The sequence below is a fragment of the Ruditapes philippinarum genome, unplaced genomic scaffold, assembly GCF_026571515.1.
Source record: "Ruditapes philippinarum isolate M1 unplaced genomic scaffold, ASM2657151v2 ctg570_1_1_1_1, whole genome shotgun sequence".
Lineage (NCBI taxonomy): Eukaryota > Metazoa > Mollusca > Bivalvia > Venerida > Veneridae > Ruditapes > Ruditapes philippinarum.
The window spans coordinates 119,166-146,258 of NW_026859409.1; the positions used below are offsets into that span (position 1 = coordinate 119,166).

The following is a 27,093-nucleotide window of genomic DNA, read 5'->3' on the forward strand; positions in this document are numbered from 1 at the left end:
CATTGCGGAAAATTGGATAATTAAATAGGTATTTAAAATATTACTCTGATTTCTTCATCAGTTACATCTCACTAGTGTTGCCATTTGTTTTCTTGCATGTAGGGGCATTGATTGAGTCTTGTTTTAAACTTTGTTTTGAATCAAGCGTGTTGAATACTAACTACTGTGGGCGGTGCAAAGAGGTGTTTTTTCTTCATTATATGACATAAAAAGAACGGGGGTTTTGTTGTTGTTTTTCAAGGTTCCATGCCATTTATTTTCCTCGCAGTAGGCACCGTTGCCAAGAGTGGTTGCACTTTTTTTCTATCTTTCGTGAACAGACTTGGTTGGTCAATCCTAGTCTGCAATTTTCATGTATTTTTATTGTATTTATTGCTTCAGGGAGATCTCCCCAGAATTCTTATAAAAATTATACAGAAACAGTTCTGGAAGCCAATAAATTTCTTTGTATTAATCTAGTGAATGTAACTAGAAAAAAAAACATTTTGGAAGATCGGTTACTTATATGGAACAAACGAACTAAAAAATTGCAAAATCTTTGTTGCAGTCTGTTACTTTAAAGCATCGCACTTGATTGATGTCCTTGTACGCATAGTATTTTCTTCTTGATTTTCTCGATCACAAATTGCATTAATTCGAATCAGCCTTGTGTTTTAACATTGTCGTAATTGCAGGTTTTAACCTTCATTTTCAGGTTTGTTAGGACAAAAATTGTTACTAAATATTAAGGTTTTCTTGAAGATGCATATAGTGCACTCTAATTTTGAATAATATCCTACCGTTCTTATTTTATTACAAATAATATATATATATATATATATATATATATATATATATATATATATATATATATATATATATATATATATATATATATATATATATATATATATATATATATATATATATATATATATATATATATATATATATATATATATATGGCTCGCATATAAGTAAGAAAGAATCAGAATCAATATATGTAGCACGTCATTACGGAAATTATTCCTACCTGATTCTAATGTACGGACTGTAACAGATTTAGACATGCTGCTAGCGCCTTTGCCACTTATGCACTGTACGGCAAACCTGTAAAAACACAGAACAATTTTGTTATGATGTAAGTTGCAAACTATGCACATGCTTTGAAAATTGTCGTCTGCTAAAACGTCGTCTGCTTTATCCAGTGAATTTAAAGTTTTACCCATTTGTCTAAATATTCAAGTAAATGGGCGTCTGGTGTGACAAACGGTTTTCTTTTGACCGCGCTAAACAAGCAAATTTCAACTCTTTTGTAAGAACTAAATTGTAAAGAGTAGCTGTTAAAACAACTTAATTATCTTCACAACTAAGGCAAATGTTCCTGCTGGAAGGAGACCTGAGTTACCCTTTTTGGCATTTTTTCAAGCCTGTGCAGACGTCTGAGTAAAAGAACCAACCCCTTAAGCAAAGATACCGGTTTTTAACACTGCTGTTCTGTTGTTGTTGTTGCTGCTGTTCTGTTGTTGTTGTTGTTGTTGCTGTTGCTGTTATGTTGCTATTGTGTTTGATAAAATACTTTCTATGTTTGTATATAAGAGTTATGATTTACATTATACTAATTTTGTCTCCATTTGACTTTTTTTCCGAATGTCAATCTAAAAGGGTATTATCAAAGGAGTGTGTAAAATCAGTTTCAAATAAAACCGCCATATCTGACGCATCAATATTTATTGTGTAGCAAATATTTTGCAATCTTTGTAAGTTATCATTACAAAGCTATTGACTTTTTTTCCTGTGGATTATTTTCCAATACTTCAATATTAAAAGGAGATTTTAAAGATTGCATTTAGATCTGAATTTCTATCCTGTAAATTTGCTTATTGTATAGTTATCATATATATAGCTACATAAACATGTCACCGTGTCAAAAGAGTGGGCTGAAATAAGTATATTCATACCCCTTCCCCCACTGCGACACCGCCATAAATTATATTTTCATTTCTCCTCTTGGGGCTTTTTATTAGTAAAACTCATGCCTGTTACAATTTTATTGTTTGAATCGGCTAGGATCGCCATTATCTGGTTTATGACACTATGAAATAGTCTTAAAATAAAATTATGAAAATATGCTTGCTGGTAATCATTTATGACAAGACATTTAACATTGCAGTCATAAGGAATATGAATATGAAAATACCAGTACTAGTATTACGTTATTTGAAAAAAAATAGAAGTAAAAAAGACTAGCTTGATAAAAATATGCAACAAATCTTTAGTACCAGAAGATACTAGGAATTCAGAAGTAAATGCTTTTTATCATATATTTATAATATATAGGTAATTTGTAAGTGTAGAAAGTCAAACCACTTTGATACTTTTGTTTATCTTTTTTCCTGTAAATTTATTTACTGTAAAATCATATATTTTCGCGAGGCACAATTTTTGCGAAATTACAATTTTGGACTAATTGGCGGGATGAAATATGTGCAAATTCGTGTTGCTGTTTCTACTTGCCTTGTATATTGTATCATGAACTTATTTTACTTCCCTGTATATTGTATATGAACTATAGAACTAATGCTACTTGTCTGTATATGAACTAACAAGCTAATTTACTTGTCAAAGAACTTCTTGTATATGAACTTAAGAACTAAATATATTCGCCTGTATCTTGTATATGAACTAAAGAACTAATTCTACATGCCTATATCTTTTATAGGAACTCATGAATTAATTATACTTGCCTGTATAATGTACATGAACTAACGACTTAATACTTCTTGCCTCTTTGTATATAAACTAAAAAAAACTGGTTCTACTTGCCTGTATTTTGTATATGGTTTGAGGCCGTCAATTACTTTGAAATAATGTTTGGAGACCTCCCTCTCGCTGTCTGTTTGGAACCAGCAACGTCCTGGGCATTGTAGATCTAAAATAAAACCATATATCATTCAGCATTTAAAAAGGGTACATTTGAACAAAAAAAAATTTAAAACATATATGAAATATACGAGTCGCCTCAACACAAACGCTTTTGGTGATGTTATAAAGTAGTTGACTCTTGAATTAATACGCTAGTATACATAGTTAGTACCAAAAACACCATCAACGCCTCATTAACAAGAAATGTAAATGAAAGAATTATCATATTCAATGAATTTAACGAAGTAGAAGAAAAAGAACAACAACAATCAAAGGTTTTGTTGATTTATTTTAATCACACGTAGTGTTATGCACTTGTAAATAACATTTTCATTATATCTGCTATCTATTTATAAGTTCTTACCTATATTAAACAATGAAATATAATTGATATTGGCTACTTTTTACAACTTCAATATTAAGAGAGCTTTGGGACTACTATTTAGGTGTCGGCCTCTCATCTCAGGTATCGTGGGTTCGAGACTTCCTGGGGTCACAACAATGTTTCTTCAAATGACACCAGCACTCGTTAGTTTCAGGAATTGGATTAGAAACTGGTTTTAATAATTTAAGTTGCAATCTTTCTTCACATTTGAGTTTAAAATAATCTAATACTTTGTTTAAATGCACATAAAGTAATAAAGCAGAACGTAAATAAATATGTTTATCACTTATTTCAACATTAGACATTGTTTTAGAATTCTTGTAGACTTAGTCATGATATTTGTGGGACAGTATTTTATATACACATAAGTGCAGAAAGGCGAGGGTGTAATGAAACGAGAACGATTCAAATCAAGTATGAATGATCTGACAGTCTGGAGGATGATTCAAGTAATGTAACGCAGCACGCATGCGCGAAAAAATAAAGATAACAGTTAATATAATCATTATATTTATAAGAGTAAATATAGGACAACGGAAACATTAATTTAAGACCTCTTAACCTTGTTTATATGACACGGAAATAGGAAATTTTAAATAACTAAATATGAAGTGTGAATGAAAAGGAAGGACGAAAATAGCATTAAAATGCTCGCTCTATTATCAACACTTCTTTTTTTAAATTTGTTAAGAAAATTTCCCTCAAGGTGATGAATGGCTTTGTCCAGATTGAAAGATGTACATTTAGGTTATTTAGCTGAGTACATGTAAAGGTTTTACAATAATATATTTCAATTAGTTAATTCAGTTTAGTTAAAACATTTACACTGTCTGGATTGAGTAGAAAGGTGCCTGTGGCTTATCTCAACCGCAAAACCACATTAATTACTATGCAAATGAAAATAACAATTAGGAGAAAAAAAATCAATGATTTCAATGGTAGAATACTACGTCATCGCGCACCTGCAAAATGCTTCCAATCGAACTGATTTTTTGCAAACATCGGTAAAAATTTTCTCAGTCTAAGAAATCCATTATTAAAAGCCAATCTTAAGTGCTCTACATTATGTTTTGATATCTTAACGATTTCGATTTCTTAAAATAAAAAAGTATCTTATCTTCGATTCGACAAGAAAACCAATCCGATTGACAGCATTTTGCAGGTGCGCGATGACGTAGTATCCTACCATTGTATGTCTTACCGTTCGAAAGCCTAGTAGTATAAATAAAATAAAATAATACAAAGACCTTATTACACCTTTATTCGCGTTATGTACTGCGTTTTTTGTTTGGCGTAATAACGCATTTTAATTCGCGTTATAACGCCTTTCCAATGTTTTATTTTATTTTCGGCTTTCGTACGGTAAAAATTACTTTGTGTGTGACATTGATTTTTTGTTTTTGTTTCTTTCAAACTTACCATGTACAAATTGATAATTAACCATGTAAGCTACAATAGGAAAGCCGTCTGGAGTGTCGGCAGGTGACCATGTCACGTTCACTTCGTGTGAAGAAATAGAAGTAGCTGTCACGTTTGTCACGATATCTGGTGTGTTTGCTGTGACAAGAAAATAAAAAGAGTAATTCATATTGACTCGTATTGTACATATTAAGCAATTCTCTAGAAGTTTTTTTTTTTTGGAGTCGACGATCCCAAATAAAACGTCGGTATTTCAACCGTGTTTGTAAAGTTTTATGAATAACGGACACCAGCTTTTAGTCTTTTTGATGTACAAATTAATCCAAAGCATAAAAATAGTCAAGTTAGTACACAATTGTTAACATTGAATCATTAAAGATTCTGTATGTTGTAATTAAGGTTGTTACCACATTTAAGTGAAATTTTATATACGAGTATGTATATAATTGAGCCGTGTCATGACAAAACCAACATAGTGCGTTTGCGACCAGCATGGATCCAGACCAGCCTCCGCATCGGCGCATTCTGATCAGGATCCATGCTGTTCGCTTACAAGTAGAGAAACTGAAAGCGAACAGCATGGATCCTGATCAGACTGCGCGGACGCGCAGGCTGATCTGGATGCATGCTGGTCGCAAACGCACTTTGTTGGTTTTGTCGTGACGCGGCTCAATTATGCTTCAAACATCGAAGAATATGTAAAATATGTACTGCAAATATTTGTCCACATTATACGTAATCATTAAAATGTATGCATTCATTTCTTATTGAAAAATTTGACTTAAACTTTATAGAAAATAAATTTCTAATTACCTCCCTTTATTAACATGAAATGTAAACTCGGTTAAATCTTTACAAATAATGCTTTTTGGAACTTACAATATTGATAAATCTTCATTTGAGCATTATATTTATGTTAATAAATCATAAAATGACTTACAAGATCTTTACAGATCATGCAAAATGAGAAAGAAAGATTTTATTTTTGAAAAATGCACTAAATTAAAAAAGTTTTAATTCCCATCGTTGGTTTCATACTAGCACAAGACAAGATCGTAAATTATATGATATAATAAATTATAATATAACAGTATTCTATTGTTTGTTTAATAGTCCAATGACTTTGTGAGTACGCGTTGTTTTTCTCAAATAGACTTTATGATGGATAGAATGTACGCATAACATACCGCTATAATGATTAATTCAACTTTGAAAGTATAATATTATAACAGTCAATGGAACGACAAAGTTCCGACCGAAATAAGAAACGGGACCGATAAGACCTACAATTGAGACGGAACGAATTTAGAATTAGGACTGACTAGATCTATAATTGGGACGAACTAGAGCTGCAGTTAGGACAAAATGAGGACAAAACTACATTTAAGATGTTAATGATTGGGACAGGCTAGAGCACAAAAGCTACAATTGGGACATAAAAGAGTAATTGGAACTGACTAGAGCTTTAATTGGGACTATGGGTACAATTAGGGAAGCTACATTAAAGACAGACTAGTTTGAATTGTGATAGACTAGAACTACAATTGGGAGAGACTATTCGATAAGGAGACGATTAGGACTGACTTACTTAAATTAGCTAGGACGGACTAGAGCTACAGTGTGGACAGAATAAAGTTACAATAGGGACGAAGGACTAGAACTTCAATTTGGACGGACAAGAGTTACAAATGAACTTACGTTGTCTCTCAAAGATCACAAAAGATGTCGCGACATTTATGCCAAGTGAGTTATTAGCTATACACTGATAATAGCCGGTGTCTTCAAGGCGACCATACAGTATAAGCTGGGGATTGATCTGAAAATGAAATAAAAAAAATCAAACAAAATAAAAACACGACTGCATTTGAGAAAACAATATCTTCTGATAACCTTTTTAAAAATCTCATTATTTTTACGGCATTAAGTGTATAGCCTGCTCATTTAAGTGAATGTTACTTGGTGAAAAATTCAGTATTTTTTCAATTAAGTTGAACAGTAAGAAATTCCAACGAGGCTTCCGGTTTCGATTCACAAAAAAGATTACTGATCAAGAAATATTCTATATATGGGTTAGTTTTTATAGTAAAGAGCTCGCATGTATGCCAAGTAAAAGGCTTTGAGCTCATATATGTTAGCTTTTCATCTAGGCAAGTAAGACACCTAGAGGACTTGACTTTTCGAAATCTGAACGTGACTCAATAGGCTTCGTTTAAAATTTATAATAATGTATAACAGCGAAAGCTCATCTTTCATCATGTCACTAATATATATATTTCCTTGTGCAGTTAGCCTTGAACTTTAGCAAGACATAATTTATAGTAAGATAGATAGGTGATACCTGTTCTGTTTGTACGTATTTGTTTTTGGTTTTACCTTGAAATGAAAGGTTGCTATGTAGCTAGTAAATAAAAACGTAATATCACCATATCATATGATTTTCTTCCATTATTGTTCATCATAACAACAATTACGTGTAATAAGGCTGTTCTAAAGAAGTTACCGTTACTCTTGGAGCTGGATAAATCTTCAGACCATTTTTATACCATTGCACCGTCGGCTTCGGATTTCCGGTTGCCTCACACGTGAGTCTTGTAATGGCTGCCAGTACATTTCGGAAGTACGGCAAGGGTGTTACGATAAATTTTGGTGGCTCTGAAAACATGTGAGAGGTACATTTTAGCAAAACATGAAACTAACACAGATTTAAGCGGTATTTGATTCCCAAAACTAAACAAAATTGGAATCAATATTTCCGGAAGACCAAAATAAAAAACCACAACAAAACAACACAACCACAAAGTAAGTAAAGTGCAAGGTCGGTCTAACAGCTGCCACGCATCAGTCTGTTTCAGAGACAAAGCAGCAGATCTAACTTTCATTAAGTTGTTAATTGTCTGTCCATTTTAAATACAATATGAAGTTTTGTACATGTAGCGCAGACAATCAGTTACTTGAAATGTTCATCGGTTTTGCTTCCTTAAGTGTGGTAGATGAACGAAGAATTCAATCTTATATCTCTGATTTAGAATTCATTTATACACTTTTTAACTGATCGATTATTTAAGGATATTTATTTTAACATTATACAAATTTACAATATAAATATTTACATGTGTCCAAAAATAATACTAATATGTGTATTTATGTAAATATCTATGATTTTCAAACTGTAACCATAGAAACTCTTTGATAATTAACATTGCTAACATTTTGCGTGTTTCATTATAATTGTATGATTGTAAAAATGTAAAGAATGTGCTCTTCTTTTGGAGAAAATAAAGATATAATTATTATTATAATTTTTATTAATATTAATATTATTATTATTATTATTACTACTATTATTATTATTATTATAAAACATATTTTATAGAAGGAAAAAATGCTTGACAAACGGTGTTTATTTTCAGACTTAGAAAAGAAGCTGAAAATCTTAGATCTAGAATACACATGACTTTTGCTTAAGTTTTTTTCAAAGCAATGCATAATAAAGATTTAAGTTCTAAAGTTTCAATAGCTTTTTATTACGGAATGCCGTTAGGGCCATCGCCTATGAATGTGTTGATCTGAAACGCGATAGTCGATAGTACGATGGTGAAAACGCGAAATCACCAAACTACGATGGTGAAAACGCGAAAGTACGATGATGAAAACGCGATAGTACGATGATGAAAACGCGACAGTACGATACTACGATGATGAAAACGCGTTAAACTATCGTGTTTTCACCATCGTACTGTCGCGTTTTCACCATCGTAGTTTCGTGATTTCGCGTTTTCATCATCGTATAGTCGAGTATCGCGTTTCAGATCAAACCATTCATAGGCGATGGCCCTAACGGCATTCCGGAATGCCGTAAGGGCCATCGCCTATGAATGCTTTAATCTGAAACGCGATAGTCGATAGTACGATGGTGAAAACACGAAATCACGAAACTACGATGGTGAAAACACGATAGTGCGATGATGAAAACGCGATAGTACGATGATGAAAACGCGATAGTACGATGATGAAAACACGACAGTACGATGGTGAAAACGCGATAGTACGATGATGAAAACACGACAGTGCAATGATGAAAACGCGATAGTACGATGGTGAAAACGCGTTAGTACGATGATGAAAACACGACAGTACGATGATGAAAACGTGAAATCACGAAACTACGATGGTGAAAACGCGATAGTACGATGGTGAAAACACGATAGTTTATCGCGTTTTCATCATCGTAGTATCGTACTGTCGCGTTTTCATCATCGTACTTTCGCGTTTTCATCATTGTACTTTCGCGTTTTCACCATCGTAGTTTCGTGATTTCGCGTTTTCACTATCGTACTATCGACTATCGCGTTTCAGATCAACACATTCATAGGCAATGGCCCTAACGGCATTCCGTATTTTATTGATATGGTGAAGGTTAATTCTAATGTTACAAAAACGCTGCTTTATTTGCTTTATAAGGAATCTTCGTCGTAACAGCTGTGTCATATGTTGAACGAAACAAGGCTTTGAAACTAATCACAGCTGCGATGACGTTTTTTGTTTCGTTTTTTTCAGGTCATTTAACGTTATATTATTAGTTATAAAGATTGTTGACAGGTTATATGGCCCTATATAAACGGCTGTTTGTAAATATAACCCGAGCCGCTAGGCGAGGGTTATATTGCAAACAGCCGTTTATATACGGTCATATAACCTGTCAACAATCTTTATAACGAATTTATAATACAGCAAGCATCATTTTTAGAGGAATAAAGCGAGATTTCTTTACAAATCGACAACAGCCGTGTATATAAAACTATATAAACGTCACGATTATCCAATGAAAAGCGACGTTACAAACGTGCAGTATTATAAAACGTTATATAACCCTGACACTCATTTCATCTTTGGTAAAAATACAAAAATTCATGGAATTCTTTAGAGTAAGTCTTTTATTCCGTTAAAATACGGAAACTGAGAATTCTTAAAAAAAATAAAATATACTATTTTTAAAAAAGAAAATTGGCGTAGGTTTAATTTAAGAGGAATAATTTGACTAACAGCACTAATTTTTGAATTTTTGCATAATGGTTTCAATTCAGCATATAAAGAAACAGCAAAATAAGGCTTTGCTAACCTTAGTTACGAATTATCTGCCCTTGAAATTTGCATTTTTTTCTAATTCAAGGTGAAATACAACGTAAGATTTGTATATATAAATTAACAAGAAAAATATGCTTTTCTTAAAATATTTAAGCTCAAAACATCCAAAGAATCGCACCTTTGACTTTGATACTGTAATTTCTAGTGATTATGCCCCCTGCATGTTGGACAACACATTGGTACGTCCCGGCATCACTGCGTATGGTGTTTGAAAACTGTAGGTTTAATCGACCGGACAAATTAATTTTCCCTCTCTCCTGTCGAACATCGCTTCCATCTTGATATATAAAAATATCAATGGTTATATATGAAAGACATACTTTATGTAAGGCTTCGAGAAATGACGAACCAATTTTGTATCTTCAGATTAGCGAAGTTATGCGCTCCTAATACATTTAACAAATATATTTGAATACACAGTTTAACCTGAGCTATAAATGTGTCTTCCATTTTTCAACATTTTATTTAGAATAAGGATCACTTACTTTTCTATTATGATAACCGTTTTCTTTTCTAACTATAGAATATGGATAATTTACTTCTCTGTTATGATAACTATAGAATAAGGATCTTTTACTTCTCTTATATGATAACTTTAGAATAAGGATCACTTACTTCTCTATTATGATAACTATAGAATTAGGATCACTTACTTCTCTATTATGATAACTATAGAAAAAGGATCACTTACTTCTCTATTATGATAACCATAGAATAAGGATCACTTACTTCTCTATTATGATAACAATAGAATAAGGATCACTTACTTCTCTATTATGATAACTATAGAATAAGAATCACTTCTCTATTATGATAACTATAGAATTAGGATCACTTACTCGTACTTCTCTATTATGATTACTATAGAATAAGGATCACTTACTTGAATACCTCCATGAGATTTTAACATTCTGACCCCCCTCGACGAGACACTCGAGAAGGGCAGGTGTACCCGATATTACACTGAGATTCTGAGGTGTGTTCAGCAGTGTTGGCGTTCCAGGCAAATGTCCTAAAATAGAGAAGATATGTCCTAAAATAGCAAACATATCAGGTACAAGCTCATGTTCTAAAAAGAGAAGATATGTCCTAAAATAGCTCATGTTCTAATGTTCTTAAATAGCACATATATGAGATACAGGTTCATGTCCTAAAAAAAGAGAAGATATGTTATAAAATAGCAAATATATGATATACAAGCTCATGTTCAGTTTGTCCTTAAATGGCACATATATTAGATACAAGCTCATGTTTATAATATAAAATATATGTTCTTAAATAGAGAATATATGAAATACAAGGTCATGATCTAATGTCCTAAAATATAAAGTATATGAGATACAGGTTCATGTCCTAAAAAGAGAAAATATGTCGTTAAATAGAACAGATATGAGATACAAGCTCATGTCCTCAAAAAGAGAAGATATGTTCTAAAATAGCAAATATATGAGATACAAGTTCATGCCCTTAAATAGTTAAGAAAATAAATATAAGATTATGGACTGAAATAGTGTTAACATTTTAAAGATTACAGTCATTGTCTGGGGTAACCTGTCTACATATTCATAGAATTTCATCCCAATTGTCCATCAAAATATACAAATATAGAATATAGCTGTTTACAGCCAAGCGAACAAATCGTGTCCTTCAAGATCACTTTTATATTACAGTACTTTTAGAGTTGAAAATAATAACCATATAAAGGCATATTAAACCGCAGAAATTACAATGTCTTTTTTTCTCTCTTGAGGACAGACAAATCGTTGTTATATGATATTGTGATAATGGATAAGGAGCATATAAGATGATAATCACCAAAAGATAGCAGCGTTGAATGTAAATTAATTTGTCAATATTAACCAAAATTGGGAAAACGTAAACAAATTTGGTATTTTGTCTTCCATACAAAATATTTAATCAATTCTTACTTTAGTTATGGCAAAGATGGCAAAAAGTTACAGTTTGTATAGTTATCAGGCCTATAATATTTCAGAAACTATAATAGTACACCAAAATTAAAAGATTTGTAAGAAATATTGTCTTTTGGCGGTGTGGGAGAGGCGGCTAAATAAGTCCTTAAGGTAACACAGTATAAGACAATGATTTATGGTAAAAATCTTATGGAAAATGTTTTAAATTTGCCAAACATAATTTCAGATGACAATTTATAATTCCCTTGAATATAAAAAAGTGTAAAGGAGCAAAATAAAAACTCGGTTTCGTTGGATCGGTTCATTAAAGGTAATGAAAATTATAGCCCATGTATTGTCACCGGATCAAAACCTTATTCAGTTTCCAACACCTCATGTGTTGGAAAAAAAGAATAAAAAACAACGAAATAAATTATAATGAATTTCAGAGTAAAAATATAAAATATGGAAATACAGCAAATATCTCAAATCAGTTTTTATGCTTCACAAATAATCCTTTCGGCGCGATATGGCCAGAAATATGTCTTAAGCTTTGTTAATAAGCATTTAACAATGACTTTAAATGGTCAAAATCGTTTTTGAGCAATATTTTTTAAAGACAAAAAAAACAACAAATGTTTTATACGGTTTCTTCAATGTTTTTATTCATGTATATGAACAAGGCCTACGTCATAAATGTGAAATAGAAATGCAAGAACGCATCAAACGTCAAAATTGAAAATGACGCAGCCTTCTGTGATTGACCTGTTAATGGACAGTATTGGCCGTCAACGCTACCTGTCACCGCCTTTGCCATTATTCAACATTTACACAGGAAAATAGAGAAAACATTTAGGTCATGTAATTAAGAATTCCTTTCAAATATTTACTGGGTTCAGTTGTCAACGGAACCTTATTCAGTATTTTATATTGGAATTTTTCTTTTTAAAACACGAGAGCTGCATATACATCACTGTGTAATTTTTTTGTCGTATGTTTAAGGCGTTAACATCGCAGCCTGAGATAATTTACGGGAAATAAGATATCTAAATGTGACATTAAAATTGGATAATAATGTAAAAAAATGCATTTTCCGTAAATGAATCAAATGTATGAATCAAATGTCAGAAATAAATATAAAGCGTCGAAAGCAAGAGCCTTTAATAAAGTAAACTTTGAAATAAATTATATACCAGAAAATTTGTATAGCATAAAGAATGGTTTTAGATATTTGCTTTTCCTCCAAGTTCAGTTTTTCTTTCATTACATTCTATTTCGGTATCTTTTATTCCAGTGCTTGTGCCGTTGAATACTTCTTGAACCGGTGCCAATATTGCACTTTCCACTACCTCTAATGAACCGACAAAATCAAACGATTCTGGAGTAAGACATCTTTTGGTTTGACAGTATATGTTCGGCGCCTATTTTCATATGTAAAGAACCTTGCACCTAATACTGACTAAAATGATTTCCGTTTGTTCAAAATGATGTATCTAAATTCAAAATTTCAGCATTTTCCTATTTAAATGTTGATTCTATTTTAGCCGGTGCTAGGGGGCGTTTGCATTTTCCAGTACAGTCCATGGGCAGGTTCAACAGCAACATTTTCAATCGTTCTTTTGGATTTTTTCTCTATTAATCAAACTAGACAAAAATAATATGTTTAATGAACACATTTTTTTTAAAAAAAATAGCTGATTTTTTCAAAAAAAAACCCATACATTTATTGCTGAATATATAGGAATAATGATTAGCAAATTTAATTTCTTGATCAACAAAATGATCATTTAGGATCAAGACTCAATATTTTTTATTTGGATTAATATTTCAACGCAAACATCTTGTACTTTAATCATATTTTTTTCTTACATTTCTAAAACATAAAAAGGTCATTTTTTAATTCAATCTTTAAGTTAACATTGAATATTAAGTCTATGAGAATAAACTTTTGGAAAAAATACATATAAATTTTGAGATTTATCCTTAAAGATAATGACTTTGTTTTAGCAAGAATTCAGGCTTGTGTTAAGGTTATTGTAGATGTGATAGAGAAATCAGTTTAAGGTAGATAAAAAATTTCTTATGTTGTCCAGTATTAAAAAACTTGTGGTTTAATTTGGCGGTGCTGCCCGGCCTTATTTGCAATGACTTGCTGATCGCGGTATAATGTGTTTGAGAGAGTATTTATATATATTTTTAATAACCAAGAGGTCTTATTCATTAATTTACTTCATGTGTTGATCGTTACTTTAACCTTTACCGACATTTAATACGCATCTTCAACAATTGGCGAAAACAATTTCTATCCACAAATAAAACAAAGATCGTCCTTGGATTATTGTCTCATATTTATGAATGTCAGGCATGAAATAATTGGAAATAATAAGTGTTCGTGTCTTTGATGAAATTACGTCCACCTTTCGCATTGTTCATTACTATCGTGAAAATTAGACACAGTCATGATATTTTGTATACTAAAATTCGTCTGCAGAAAAACAATTTTCATTTTACTCCATGCGAATTCTAAGAAATAATGACAAAAAAAAACAAGAACTAAATATTGGATCGAAACGGACGTTCCCATATATAACTTTATCATTGAAAATATATAAAAATGCATCTATCTGAAAATAACTGCAAGAAGAAGTGATAGGAAAGGTAACTTTCTACGAAAGACCGGTGGGGACATTTCAACTTCATGAATTCCCGATTTCAACTTCATGAATTAAACTACGCGAATTCACGTTTTGAATTTAACGATTTCATCTTCGTGAATTCATGATTTCAACTTCATGAATTCACGATTTTAATTCTATGAAGTCAACTTCACGAACTCATGTTTTGAGCTTCACGATTTCAACTTCACGAATTCAAGATTTTATCTAAAAGAAGTTGAAATCGTGAATTCACGAAGTTTAAATCGTGAAGTTCAAAACATGAATGCGTGAAATTGAATTCATAAAGATGATATCGTTATAATTAATTCGCGAAGTTGAAATCGTGAATTTGTGAAGTTGAAATCGTGAATTCACGAAGATTATATCTTGGGTTCAGGAAAATGAAATCGTGAATTCGTAAATTCTGTATGTTGAAATCGTGAATTCATGAAGCTGAAATTGTGATATCGTGAAGATGAACCCGATAATTCAAGAAGTTGAAATGTCACCACCGGTCTATCATATCTTCTTTATATGTCTACCTGAATGAAGCGAGATGAAAGCACTTTCCATATGGAAGGCACTTCTCTTATTCAGATAGATCATAATTTATGAACTTATATGAACTGTTTTAATCAACTCGTTAACAATGTTCAGTTTTCAAAATTATTGTTTCTAATAACGTATTGGTAGAGATTTCTCTGCAATCACTAACTTTATGTACCGACATGAAGGCATGTTTCTTAAAATAGCTTTATTAATTAACCAATAGAAAGGCGTTTTTAATCAAAATCTACCTGACGTATAGGAGCGAATTATTATCAAACTAACCAATAAGGGCAATACTCTCAGCTCGCTCAATTAACGAGACTGGTTTCAACATTTATTTCAGCTCGATTGCGAAACAAGTTCTTTGCAATCACTTTCGAATCGTCACCTTCCTGGCACCATATGAGGAAACATGGTTGCGACCTGATTAGGGCTCAAACCCATGATCCCTGGGTTGAGAGGCACACACCTTAACCACTAGGCCACAGCACCCCTTTAATGAGACTAAAAGAAGGCTCTTTCTTGAAAACTATCCCATGGAAGTGCCAATAGGAAAGGCACCTTTCCAAAAAATATCCACTTAAATGAACCGTTACAATAACTATAGTGTACCTAAATGAACCGACAGGACTTTTTTCTTCAAAAAAAGTATCTGCATGGACCGATAGGATGGCATTTTGTTTTTAAAAAGTGCTGCCTCGATAAACCGATAGGAACTTATTTTTTCTTAAAGGAAAGCTACCTTAATAAACCAAAAGGAGCTCATTTTTCTAAAATTATCTACCTAAATATACCGATTGGAACTCATTTTTCTAAATAATAGCTACCTGAATAAACCTACAGGGACTCATTTTTCTGAAACTAGTTACCCAAGTTAAGCGATAGGAATTCATTCTTCTATATAAAGCTGCCTGTATGGATTCTGATAGGAACTCATTTTTCTTAATATAGATAACTGAACCAATAGATACTCATTTTTCTAAATATAGCTAACTGAACACTGAACCGATAGGTACTAATTTTTCTAAATATAGCTAACTGAACCGGTATGTCTCATTTTTCTAAATATAGCTAACTGAACCGATATGTCTCATTTTTCTAAATATAGCTAACTGAACCGATATGTCTATAGCTAACTGAAGCGATAGGTACTCATTTTTCTAAATATAGCTAACTGAACGTTTAGATTTTAATTTTTCTGAATACAGCTTACTGAACCGATAGGTACTCATTTTCTAAAAATGACTGAACCGATAAAAGTTATTACCTGAATAGCCGATAAAAGTAATTCCCTGAATAACTGATAAAAGTAATAACCTGAATGACCGATAAAAGTATTTAAGTGAATGACCGATAAAAGTAATAACATGAAAAACCAATTAAAGTAATTACCTGAATCACCGATAAAAGTAATAACATGAATAACCAATAAAAGTAATTATCTGAATAACCGAAAAAAGTAATTACCTGAATAACCGATAAAAGTAATAACCTGAATAACCAATAAAAGTAATTATCTGAATAACCAATGAAAGTAATTACCTGAATAACCGATAAAAGTAATTACCTGAATAACCGATAAAAGTAATTACCTGATTAACCGATAAAAGTAATTACCTGAATGAACCGATAGGAAGGCACTTTTCTCTAGAACGTCATGTGAGTGGAGACTTGTGAAATATCTACAGGTATATTTTCCACCATCCGTATCTGAGACATTGTAAAGTTGTAGGATACCCAGATGACTTGACAGTCTGTAAATATAAGAACACAGAACATATTAAAAACATTATTTTCACACATTGGTCGATTCAGTGTCTCGAATAGTTTTGTTTAGCATGTATTGTATTGTTATTCTGTTGTTTTTTTTGACACCGCGTTTTGATCGGCGGTCGATCCGCTTAACCGGTTATCCTGGATAACTAACCAGTAATTACCACGTGACCAGCAACTACTCCAACGTGATTTCGGAAGCAGCAATGAGAGACAAATGATCATGAGACTCAATGTCTGATATCTTATATCACGGAGAAATAACGCCTCACCCGAGAATTGAACCTGCACACAACAAAATAGGCCCACATGTGTGGTTTGATTATATTTTGAAGTTGTGTTCATGCTTTACTCAGGTAAACAATTTTTCTAAATGTTAGTGAAGATGAAATACGAAACTATAAGCCGTTAAACTCATTACAAATACAATACACATAACAAGCCAAATGAGTACTTTGTTGTAGACTCTCTAGTAGCATACAAGTTCATACCAGTTGTCAATTATGCTGTTTAATTTATTGCAATTTTTCAATTTTGATATAATCCGTTGTTATTATTTGTTTTTGTTGCATTTTGGCTAATAGAAAAGGATTGGTGACTGTGATAATGATTGCTAAACTTACTTTGTCACCAAACACACCATTTTAGTGTGTGTGTGTGGGGGGGGGGGGAATGGGGGGTTAAATAAGAAACGAGGATAATAGACATAATTATAAGACAACAAGGGAGTCGCACATACTTCTTTCATCATATGTACCTTAACTGATAAACGACGTGCGGAAATGACGACAATATTCGTTCCAGAGAAAGACATTCAATTTGATGTGAATAAATTATATATAAATTGCGAAAAAGCAAAGCATAAATGGCATTTTTGAAATATTTCTGATGTAACGCTATCTTTGGTATACATTAATTAATTTATGTTTGTTCCTCTTTAAACAATGGCTTTAAAATAACGAAAGCGTCGAATTATCCCACATAATTATATCATCCAAGAATAAGTGATCGTTTATAGATTTTTAAATGAAAATATAAGTGAAATGATGATGATAATAATGATGATGGTGATAATTTGATTTGATATGGCTGAACTGTGCCACATCGTATTTTCGCTTCGTAGTGATTTTGCCGTATTATCGTATTTTCGCGAAAGTACAACAAAGGCGTCACGTTGTACTTTCGTGTTTTTCGCCTGGCGGAAATACGACGTGGCAAAAATCAGCCACCATAATTTGTTATTTTTCTCCTATTCTTATTGCTTACGAGGGAGGTTACCTTTCTAGAATGTCGATGGCTTAATCTTTAATAACGAATTTAGGTATACGTTATATACGTTTAAAATAGTCTGAATGAAATATAGATAAACAAATGCACTATAAAATAGTTCAGTAATTTATTCATTTATTATTTATTTATGTTTATTGCCACGCATGAAGCACTTGGTTATTACTTGTTATAAATTATTCACAAATGGGTCTATAATTTAGATGATAATTCATGTGTTGATATGTAAAATACTATCTTAGTTCATGTCGTTATATACTTGATCAAAGGAAAAGAAAAGATTGTTGAAAACTGATCTGATTTGCATAATGACATACTGACTAGGACAAGGTCAAGATTATGTAGGATAATGCGAACAAAAAAAAAGCACAAAATAATGTTATTGTAAAATAATTTTAACAGTTTTACGGTTAAAATATTCATAGTAAATCCAGTGCCACTGTTCCAATGTCTTTTTATTATTATTATTATTTTCTACTCGTAGAAAATATAGATTGGACTAGAGCATGAAATCTAACATTAATCGAACCTTTTCAATTAATATAGGTAGATAGATAGATACTTTTATTTCCTCCAAAGATGAAGAGCATAACAGTATTTACAGATACAATATTTACAGTAACAATACATGTATAATACCATTTAAATATTATGCGATAACATTACAAAAATATATCATAACAAAAACAAAAATCATATATATTGTGGGATCTATATCAAATCTTTCATTCTATGGCAAAAATAATTCACACCTGTGTTTAATTTATTGATCTATTATCTAACAAGAAAACATGGCAACTACAAGTGTATCCTTAATATGATTGTAAGCATTTCCCCTTTATATAGCTTCAACGAAATCGAAACTAAAGCTTTTTAAAGTGGGAAACACATTTTATTGATTTCTTAAAAATAATGAAGGGGAATTGGCAAAAAGTGCTAAATAAAAGTCATATCTTCTTCTTAACAGAAGATATAGTTAATATAAAGCTGTAGTTAATTATTTTAGTATTTTCTTCATTTATACAAAATTGATGAAAGATTATGAAAGGAAAACCCGATTTTATACAGTTTTGAATAGTGTAAAACTTTAATAAATAATTCATGAGATATTCTACTTATTCATAGAAGTATTTATATTTTAGTTTCCTAGCACTCGAAGATTAAATATATCATGGTTTATTTCTTACATAATTACAGATAAGACATACGTATCAGAAAACATTTCTCATTGGTACCAATACAAATTACAATATACACAACATATAACGTTCGAAATCACAATTCATGTCAATACATCACATAATCTAATAAACGTAATAGTGATTTATATTAAACATACAGATAAAGCTACTATTATTTACTATTGTGTGGGTAGTCTTCAAAAAAAAAAAAAAAAAAAAAAAAAAAAAAATAGCCATTCTGAAAGCGACCAACTGTCTCTACACAATGCCATGCTTTTCTGCGAAAAGTATCATATGGACCCCACTTTAATCAAATTGAATAATTTGAGTTAATCAGGCAAGTTAAAAAACTAATCAGGCAATAAAACCAGCGTGTCACATATATTATTTAAATATTTTTGTTGTTTTCTACTTTTACAAAGAAGGGATAAAAAATAACGGCTTTTCCGAGTATCAACCATATGTTTATGAACGTTTTTATGGCATTTTTGAAACACCTGCGAGCGTGCACTGAGATGCTATTGCATTCGGTAACTATTAAATTTTAAATAATGATTTCTAGATATTTTGACATTTTCATCATCATTTCACAATTTTTCTACAAAAATTACAATTCTACTAAAACCACTGCTAAAAATATTCAATGTTACCATTTCGCTATAAATCTAAATTAAAATTTTTTTGGAAAACGGTAAAAAGTCGTTAGATAATGCAGTTTTTCTAGTTATTTTTGATAAATGAATTGTGAAAAAATATCATGATTGCTATTACCATTATATTGGCGTTATGTCTGTAAAATTATATCATTGTGTTATAGATCATGTACAATGTACAAGCCTATTAAAAATATAACAACAAGAGGGCCATGATGGCCCTGAAATAGCTTACCTGAATATAGAAACTCTCCATGACAAAGAACAAATATTTTGTAAACTTTAAACAAAAGCAAATATATAATCTAAATCTTAAACTGATATCACAAAGTTCATTTTTGTATCTGAAATATTACATATGTAAAAAACATTATTGGTTGCTATTGCTAAGGAAAACCAACAGTTTCATAAAGATGTGTACATATAAGGAAAATCAACGACGCCCGGGGCGGGCCAATTTTGACACTAGGACTTTTATTTGAACAAACTTGGTAGACATTCACTAGAAGATATTTCATGCTAAATATCTAAGCTCTAGCTCTTTGAATTTTTAAAAGAATGTTTTTTTAAGTTTTTACTATATGCATATAAAGAAAATCTATAACCCTCTTGGGTGGGGTCAATCTTGACCCCAGGGCCTTTATTTGAACAAACTTGGTAGACACCCATAAAAAGATTCATCATGCTAAATATCTTAGCCCTAGCTCTTTGGGTTTTTACTATATACATATAAGAAAAATCAATGACATCCGGGCGGGGCCACTTTTGACCCAAGGGCTTTTATTTGAACTTGGCAGACACCCACTAGAAGATGTTTCATGCTTAATTTCTAAGCTTAAGCTATTTGAGTTTTTTACAAGAAGATTTTTTTTCTATATACATATAAGAAAATCAGACCCCTAGGACGGGGCCAACTTTGACCCCATGGTTTTTATTTAAACAAACTTGGTAGACACTCACTAGAAGATGTTTCAGGCCGAATATCTAGGCTCTAGCTCTTTGTGCTTTTTAAAGGAAAATTCCTGTGAAGTTTGATTGCAATTGGCTCAGTGGTTTATGAGAAGATGTCGTTTAAAGTAAAATTTTACGGACAGACGGACGGGCGGACGCCAGACGAAATGTGATCACAAAAGCTCACCTTGTCACTTTGTGACAGGTGAACTAAACATAAATGAAGTTGGCAACAAGTTCTAGCAACATTACATGGACCAGTACTGGTTCCATAAAAGTAAACATGATCATGACACGAGTAGGACTTCAACTTACAACCTATCGATTAAGCTGCATATATCATAACCATTAGGGCAATGTTGCACTTAGACATTTTTAAAGTGAACACGAATTAAGATTTAACATGAATGCATATGCAATGTAGGTTAATGCGTTTAACTAAGTTGAGGATAAACTTGTTTTTAATTTCTTCATTTTGTTGCAGTTCCAAGAAATATGAAGAGAACGTTGAAATGGTATCGGCAACTTTGTAAACTACCTATAGAAATTCAATTTAAACGTCTGTTAAGCGAGATATGCTACATGATACTCCTTTTAAATTCAGTTTAAATGTTTGTCAAATGAGATATATATATACACTTAAATAGTTTTTTTGTTTTCCAAATGTATACATATAACATTACCTGTACGATTTTTGCGCTTGCACTTTTCTGCATAATCTTGACATTGTCCTAGTAGGTATGTAAATCAGCTAAGTTTTTAACCTTTTTTTTAGTCTTTTTTTGCTTTGATCTAGTTTACACCACCATAACATGAATTAAGAAAGTACATACATATCTGCATATGTACTTTAGGTGGACGCGTTTACGGACAGTTTATAATTGCTTCTCATAAACAAGTACCATTACAAAAGCCTTCTGCGCGAAAATGAACAATCCAGAAAAGGGGAGATCATCGCCAAGAACATTCTAGAAAAGGGAAGATACTCGCTATGAACATTCCAGAAAAGGGGAGATCATCGCCATGAACAATCTAGAAAAGGGAAGCTCATCGCCACGAAAATTCCAGAAAAGGGCAGGTCATCGCCACGAAAATTTCAGAAAAGGGGAGGTCATCGCCAGGTGCATTCTAGAAAGGGGGAGATTATCGCCATGTGCATTCTAGAAAAGGTGAGATCATCTAAAAGAAAATTCTAGAAAAGGGGAGTTCATCGCGACGAACAATCTAGAAAAAGGGAGGTCATTGTCGTGAACATTCTTGAAAAGGGGAGATCACTCGAGAGCTAAGAAAGCTGCGAACACACATTGAAAATTGCAGACACAGTTTATATTAAAAGATAATTAAAAATACAACGTTTCTAACACTCACTAATAATATTGATAGATTTGGTCATTGTCTGGTAAAACCGACAATTTAAAGGAGATCTTACTTCAGAGGCGTGAGGAATTTAAGATTTTTTTTCATTATTCCTCATGTACACGGTCAAACAAACAGAGTCTGCAATTTTCATGAAATTTTGTTCGGATTACACTTAATTATTTTAATATACCTTGCATCACCAATTTGCTTGCAGCTTTTGCCACGACAATTTAAAGAGGACTTGCTTTTGATGGGATGTTGCCATTTATCTATTGACAAAAGTTTGCCAGAAAAAGCATACGTATTGAAATTTATTAATGAAATTGTAAGTAATTAAACTATCTATATATTGTGACATCAAATATGTATTTACAACATGACTGAATTTATATGTAAAAAGGGGGAAAATACAATTTTATGAAGCAGCCGGGTTAATATTTTACAAATGGTGCATACTTGATATCCGTAGGTTTTTACAGGTTTGGTTAACGTTAAATGAGCCGTGTCACGACAAAACCAACATAATGGGTTTGCGACCAGCATGGATCCAGACCAGCCTGCGCATCCGCGCAGTCTGATCAGGATCCATGCTGTTCGCTTACAAACCCTATAACAAGTAGTGAAACTGATAGCGAACAGCATGGATCCTGATCAGACTGCGCGGATGCGCAGGCTGGTCTGGATCCATGCTGGTCGCAAACCCATTATGTTGGTTTTGTCGTGACGCGGCTTAAATGTTATAAAAACTCTTGACAATGATGTATAAAAGTCAGAGAGGACAGGATATAATTGTCATAAAATGTTATGGCTTCTTAACATTTGAGCAACATGCACAAGACCACATTGCTAAATTATAGGCAATAACTCGATCAAATATCATATTATGTATTATTAATGCTTATATTCATATATAGAATTATAATTTACAGGCATGCAAAAAAAAACCTGATACACATGTAACCCTGTTGACCTCGTTTTTCCGTTTCGTTTTGTTGTATTGTTTGTTTTGTTTTTTGTTGTTTTTTTCATTCAAAATTAAAAAAAATAAAATCTTCTGGTATATGTACTAATTTTGATATATCATTATGGTGCTGGCGATACCTCGGATTCCACCCATGCAACCAGTACAGACCAAGGTCATTGTCTACTGTTCGCTATTCACTCAGTATTTTTTTCTTAAAGATCCTGTATGTTGTTAAGGACATATTATAATTTAAATGATGTGCTAAGGTTGGTAAAACACTAATTAAAGTAGATAATTAAGTAATTAAGTAGATACAGAGCTATGTTTTTCGCAAACGACTCTGAAAATAGATAATAAGACAGGCTTGGTTTCAAAGAACAAAAAAGAAAACCAAGTAATGCTCACAGAGGATATTTATAAGATGTATTAGATAATATGTGATATTTGACACTATGTGTTACTTTTTTGTTCTATGTACTTTATGATTTGACGTATACAATAGGTTAAGTAGGCCTTACATAAGTAATCATTATTATTCTAACAAATATTTTTAGACGTGTTAGTGAATTTCAAACTAAAGAAAAAAAAAATAGAATTATAGCATTATTATAGAATTATAGCATTACTTGCACGCGAGTATATTTGGAAAAGTTTCATTTTTCGTGTATGTTTTGGCGATGTGAAAGACAAAAAAAGCCTTATTGTTTCTATAATTGTCTGTAAGTGGCGTCTACAGCTTAAAAAAAGAGTTAAGAGATCGCAACCAAAAAGCTCTAAAAAGAGTTAAGAGATCGAAATCAAAAAGTTTTAAAAAGTGTTAAGAGATCGAAACCGAAAAGGTTTAAAAAAAAGTTAAGATAAAGAAACCAAAAAGCTCTAAAAAAAGTTAAAATTTTGAAACCAAAAAGCTCTAAAACAGAGTTAAGAGTTCAAAACCGTAAAGCTTTAAAAAAAGAGTTAAGATATCGAAATCGAAAAACGAAATCGAAACCGAAAAGCTTTTAAAAAAAATTAGAGATCGAAATCGATAAGCTTGAAAAAAGAGTTAAGAGATCGAAACCGAAAAGCTTTAAAAAAAAGAGTAAAATGATCGAGACCGAAAATCTTTAAAATGAGTTAAGAGATCGAAACCAAAAAGCTCTAAAATGAGTTAAGAGATCGAAACCAAAAAATCTCTATAATTGTTAAGAGATCGAAATCAAAAAGCTCTAAAAAGAGTTAAGAGATCGAAACAAAAAAAAACTATAAAAAGGGTTAAGAGATCGAAACCGGAAAGCTTTAAAAAGAGTTAAGAGATCGAAACCGAAAAGCTTAAAAGAGAGTTAAGATTAAACGAGAGTTAAGAGATCGAAACAGAAAAGCTCTAAAAAAAAGTTAAGAGATCGAAACCGATAAGCTTGAAAAAAGAGTTAAGAGATCGAAACCGAAAGTCACATCATGGGAATAAATGGATATTTAAAGGTTTCAAGTCTATCCGCTTTATCATTAAGTTGACATTAAAAAAGTTTCGGAACGTTGATATAACGACTCCAAATCAATTCAGATAAGATACTGAGCAATTTTAAAATCCGGCGGATTTAATTTTTTATATGATTTTTTTTCTCTAAACCATACCCTTTTTTATAACTTACTTGTCAACATTACTTCCATTGATTTTCAACCACAGGTGTTCGGCACATTTGTCTTGCCAATTTTAATCAAATTATCATAAAATAATCTCCCCTTGATCACCAAGAACAAAATTTCTATCCAGCACCCGTTTACTCTATATTATAGAAACTATATGTAGTAAACAGGTGCTGGGTCTTGGTTATCAAGGGGAGTTTATTTTATGATAATCTGACCATTACTGGCAAGACAAATGTGCCGAACGCCTGTGATTTCAACGTGTTGACGAGTGTTTAAAAAAAAATTAAAACTTATTTCATACATAACAAACGGTGCTTTGTTTTGTTTTGTTTGACTTCAAGTCCCGGTTAAACAATTATTCGAAGGAAATGGTATTTGTATATGCCGCATTTTAGGGTATCTATTTGCTTATAATACTATCCCATTGGTTACTTCTGTTATTTTAGAATATATTCATGAAATGAAATTTCTCTATCGACAAATGCATGATACAATTAGAGAAAAAAGTAATTTTCTATTGGGTTTTTAAGTCACACCGGTAGGTCAAATGGCGATTTTTTCCAGCTGGTAGGGTAAGACCTCTGGGTTTCCTCCGTGGAATATCGTTACAGGACAAGCAGACACCCAGATTGAACCACCGATGTTTCCTTAGATTACTGGATAGCTTCTAAACATAACAAAAACCAATGTCTCTGAAGGAAATCGAACCCATAGAGGTAAGGGGCAAGTGATTCGAAGTCAACGACCTTAACCACTCAGCCATAGACGTTCTCAAAAAAATGTAACGAAAACATTCATTAATGACTTTCGTTATAAAACTAAAGCAATTAACACCGCAATTAAGTTATGATTCTGATACTACAATTGTCAATCAAAAACATTCAATTTACTATTCTAATATCTCTAGTATCAGAAAATTAAAATGCTTAAAACTTTATTTTGCAGTTGGCGTTGTTATCACTCAGATATCATTATCCCCCAAAACACCACAATGAATCATTGTCAACCTGATTGATAAAAAAATCTTTTTTCCTGCTATGATATTTATTTGTTATCTCTTTTTTTATATTTGCTTTTGATTGTATTTTGATAAAACATGCACTTTATTTCGATCAAAACATACACTCTGATATGATGTTTTTGTAAAGGTTTCACTAGGAGGGCTAGTTGTTACATTGGTACAGTAGTGATTTGAATAAAAGAAATGCAATATACATGTAATATAAAGCTTGTGTTGCATGGCATACATTTATGATTATTAGATACAATTATATCAATAGAAACATTGTACTTGGAAAAGAAATCAAAATCAGTCGATAATATTGCAGTAAACTCGAAACATTTTTTTTATCAAAATAATGGTTAAAAAAAGTAAACTCAATGTTTAAAACCACAATAAAAACTCCTCATAGCCTTTAATTGCACCAAGATTAAACCTTGACAAAAATGTTTGAAGTGTTAATGTTCTAATTTGAACTTGTTTTGATTGTTGTGACATATATCAAACCTTTAAAACAAAAGGAATATCTCAAAAATTGTATATTTCCCTACCTTTTTACACAAAAGGCAAACCTCCCTATTTTTTAAACAAAAAGGCGTACCTCCCTAACCCTTTTTAATAAAAAGATATCTCCATAACGGTATATCCCCTCACCTTTTAAAATAAAAGGCAAACCAACCTGGCTTTTTTTAAAAAAAAACAAACAAAAAGACATTACTCCTTATTTAAAAAAAGCCATATTTCCAAAGGGAAAAACGGAATCGCTAAAGAACGCCCAAACGACAAAATTGAAAATGTTGCAGGCGTTGGATTGAGCCTGTTCATAAAGGCATAGCTCCCTCATATTTTATTCACATAAAAGCTAAATGTATGGTATTTAAAAAAACTCTTAACTTGCTGAATTTGTGTCATGTCATTGCTCTGCTTTGAATTTGACAGAGTCTATCTCACGTGTAAGTGATTTCAATATCAAAATACAATAATAGAGCTACCAAAAGTATAGATCCTTGTCGCAGTGCACAGATGTGCAGGCTAGTCTAACTCCGTAATAACTCTGTAATAATGGCAAAGGGAAATCATTCTTGTTCCATTAAATAAACAAACACATCACTGCATGTATAATATGTCATTTATATCTCGACTTAATACATACAATGTTATTTAATTAGACAATACCATTACCATTATATGATTATAGAAAAATAAAACAGGAATAGAATATAAAAAAGGGAAAATATAAAAAACATCCTGCAGAGAAGAAACTACCTGCCTTCAAGGACAGCTAGTAAATGATACCATATGTTGTATTCTTTTAGTTCTTTAAGCA

General features: G+C 31.9%; 1 protein-coding gene across 1 annotated transcript in view; it reads right to left on the reverse strand.

Annotated features, from left to right (window-relative positions):
- LOC132756394 (protogenin-like) overlaps positions 1–27,093 on the reverse strand; it is a 77,793-nt gene that overhangs the window by 18,725 nt on the left and 31,975 nt on the right. Inside the window, exons 4-11 of the mRNA XM_060747462.1 lie at positions 16,587–16,723; positions 10,737–10,865; positions 9,972–10,130; positions 7,209–7,360; positions 6,407–6,524; positions 4,709–4,846; positions 2,806–2,911; positions 1,013–1,089 (exon numbers count right to left, since the gene is read on the reverse strand). Of these exons, the coding sequence (XP_060603445.1) occupies positions 1,013–1,089; positions 2,806–2,911; positions 4,709–4,846; positions 6,407–6,524; positions 7,209–7,360; positions 9,972–10,130; positions 10,737–10,865; positions 16,587–16,723 (1,016 nt within the window). The remainder of the gene's footprint in view (positions 1–1,012; positions 1,090–2,805; positions 2,912–4,708; positions 4,847–6,406; positions 6,525–7,208; positions 7,361–9,971; positions 10,131–10,736; positions 10,866–16,586; positions 16,724–27,093) is intronic.